Source organism: Pyxicephalus adspersus, chromosome 7 (genome assembly GCF_032062135.1).
Source record: "Pyxicephalus adspersus chromosome 7, UCB_Pads_2.0, whole genome shotgun sequence".
Lineage (NCBI taxonomy): Eukaryota > Metazoa > Chordata > Amphibia > Anura > Pyxicephalidae > Pyxicephalus > Pyxicephalus adspersus.
Window position 1 is genome coordinate 63,976,889 of NC_092864.1, and position 1,906 is coordinate 63,978,794.

Sequence of the window (1,906 nt, forward strand, 5' to 3'; positions counted from 1 at the left end):
TCTTTGATTTTTAAGCTGGGATACATCTGCAATGTTTACACTGGAGCAAATAGCTTCTTGGCACTTGTAGATCAAAATATGATGGGTTATATTGGAAACCTCCATGAGCTTGCGGCAACTGAAAGAAGGTTTTATTGCCACCTAAGTGATGTAAAATCTCAAATTCTTAGACCTCTTTTAGGACTGGGTAAGTTTTTAATATATACCAAAAAAATCATTTGCAACCTAAACCCCAATCTATAAGCTAGTAAAACCTAACAATTGTTTTATCAAATGTCTTCCTTAAAAGGAAGTCAAGAAAACACTACATTTTGATTTTCAATCCTTTACACAGCAGAGCCCAAACTGCCTGAGTTAAAAGAAACACTTTCATTCACTGTCTAGCAGTCAAATGAGGGAAAATAATCATGTGCCTTGCCTTGCTAGACAGGGCTGCCCTGTTTGGCAAAACTGTAGAAGTAAGGTTTTAAAAATCAATGTTGGCTGATCGATGCCCAGCAATGTGCTTCTCATGTGGCTGTTAACTTGCTTGCCTAAAAACTTTGCTTCAGTGAGGTCTAATAGTTTAAAAGTCATACTAATCGCTACAGTAATCAATTCAGTTAAGTACTTGTGAAAATAAAATTTCAGTCCGAAATGTTCTTTTTTTACTAGCTTGTATTGCACAAAAATTAAAATACCCTGTGTTGATCACATGATGGAAATTTAGAATGCTTCTTCCACATGCAATTCAGCAGCCTGGGTTTCCAGCGCTCCTGCAAACCCCCTGCACACTGTTTCAGTCAACAGTGCTTATGCAAGTGCGCCATATGCATTTCTTTTGACTGCTGCAATGTACAGGGTGTTTGTTGGACCTCTGGGAATCCATGCCACTTTAATGGACACACGAGTAGCTTTTGACCTTCCAGCATGCTTCCAGCACAATATATTTACCTCTTGCTGTAAAACATAGCTAGTAAAACAAATAGCATTATGATCACTTTATTTCCAGATGATTCTTGAGAAAGAGTACAGGTGCCAAAAAGCCATGAAACGGTTGATTTTAAGACCAAATATAAAAACCGCGCCAGGGCATCACCAGTGGATATTGAAATCGGCTTTTAAATATTTTGTTAAGTACCTAAATATCACAGTCATCCACATAATTAGTAGGTATGTCAGTCTAACATTCCTAGGCCAGTACACACACCCTCCACAATATTAACTGCCAGGAGATTAAAAAAAGGGGACTTCACAGGTATAGATAAAATTACCAAGCCCTTTATCCATGCTCATTTAAAATATAGGGCTACAAATATATTCTCTATGGGCTCTAAGGAATGTCCAATAGCTTTATCATCTAAATATACAAAATACATTTCTGTCCAAGCCACCTGTGCAACTCCTATTTTGTTTAAATCCCTGAAATATTTTATTATGTCTGTTAGGGGCCTTTACAAACAACATACTTCTCCCTGTCACCCTCCATTCTACAGCAATGTAACCAGCTTATAGCTGTTGTCTACAGTTAGCAGATGTCAATGGTGTATAGTCAAATCACAGTTTTTGAATACTTAATAATAACCAAAAGTCTTTGTCTTAAATATTGTTTTTTATTTGCTTTTTATAAAGACAACTTGGGAAGTATAACAGCTGTTCAGCTTCTGCAAGACATGGCGATGAAGTTTAGCAAGCTCTGCTACTTGATTGGTCAGCACGGTACCTCTCTAAGCAACTTTTTAAGAGGAGCAAAGGATGCAAGAAACCTTTCAGTTTTGGAGCACTCAAATATCTTCTTGGACAGTTATACAGAGTCTGTATATTTTCATTTTTTTAATCCTGAAATTTCTGGAATGATTACAGAAAGTCTACTAACTTTTAAAATCAGTGTTGGCTTGGGCAAGTCTTTTCAACTCTAGTCCTAGAG

General features: G+C 36.9%; 1 protein-coding gene across 1 annotated transcript in view; it reads left to right on the forward strand.

Moving 5' to 3' along the window:
- ALS2 (alsin Rho guanine nucleotide exchange factor ALS2) overlaps positions 1-1,906 on the forward strand; it is a 39,999-nt gene that overhangs the window by 13,761 nt on the left and 24,332 nt on the right. The window contains exons 9-10 of the mRNA XM_072419138.1: positions 16-187; positions 1,612-1,882. Coding sequence (XP_072275239.1) covers positions 16-187; positions 1,612-1,882 — 443 coding nt within the window. The remainder of the gene's footprint in view (positions 1-15; positions 188-1,611; positions 1,883-1,906) is intronic.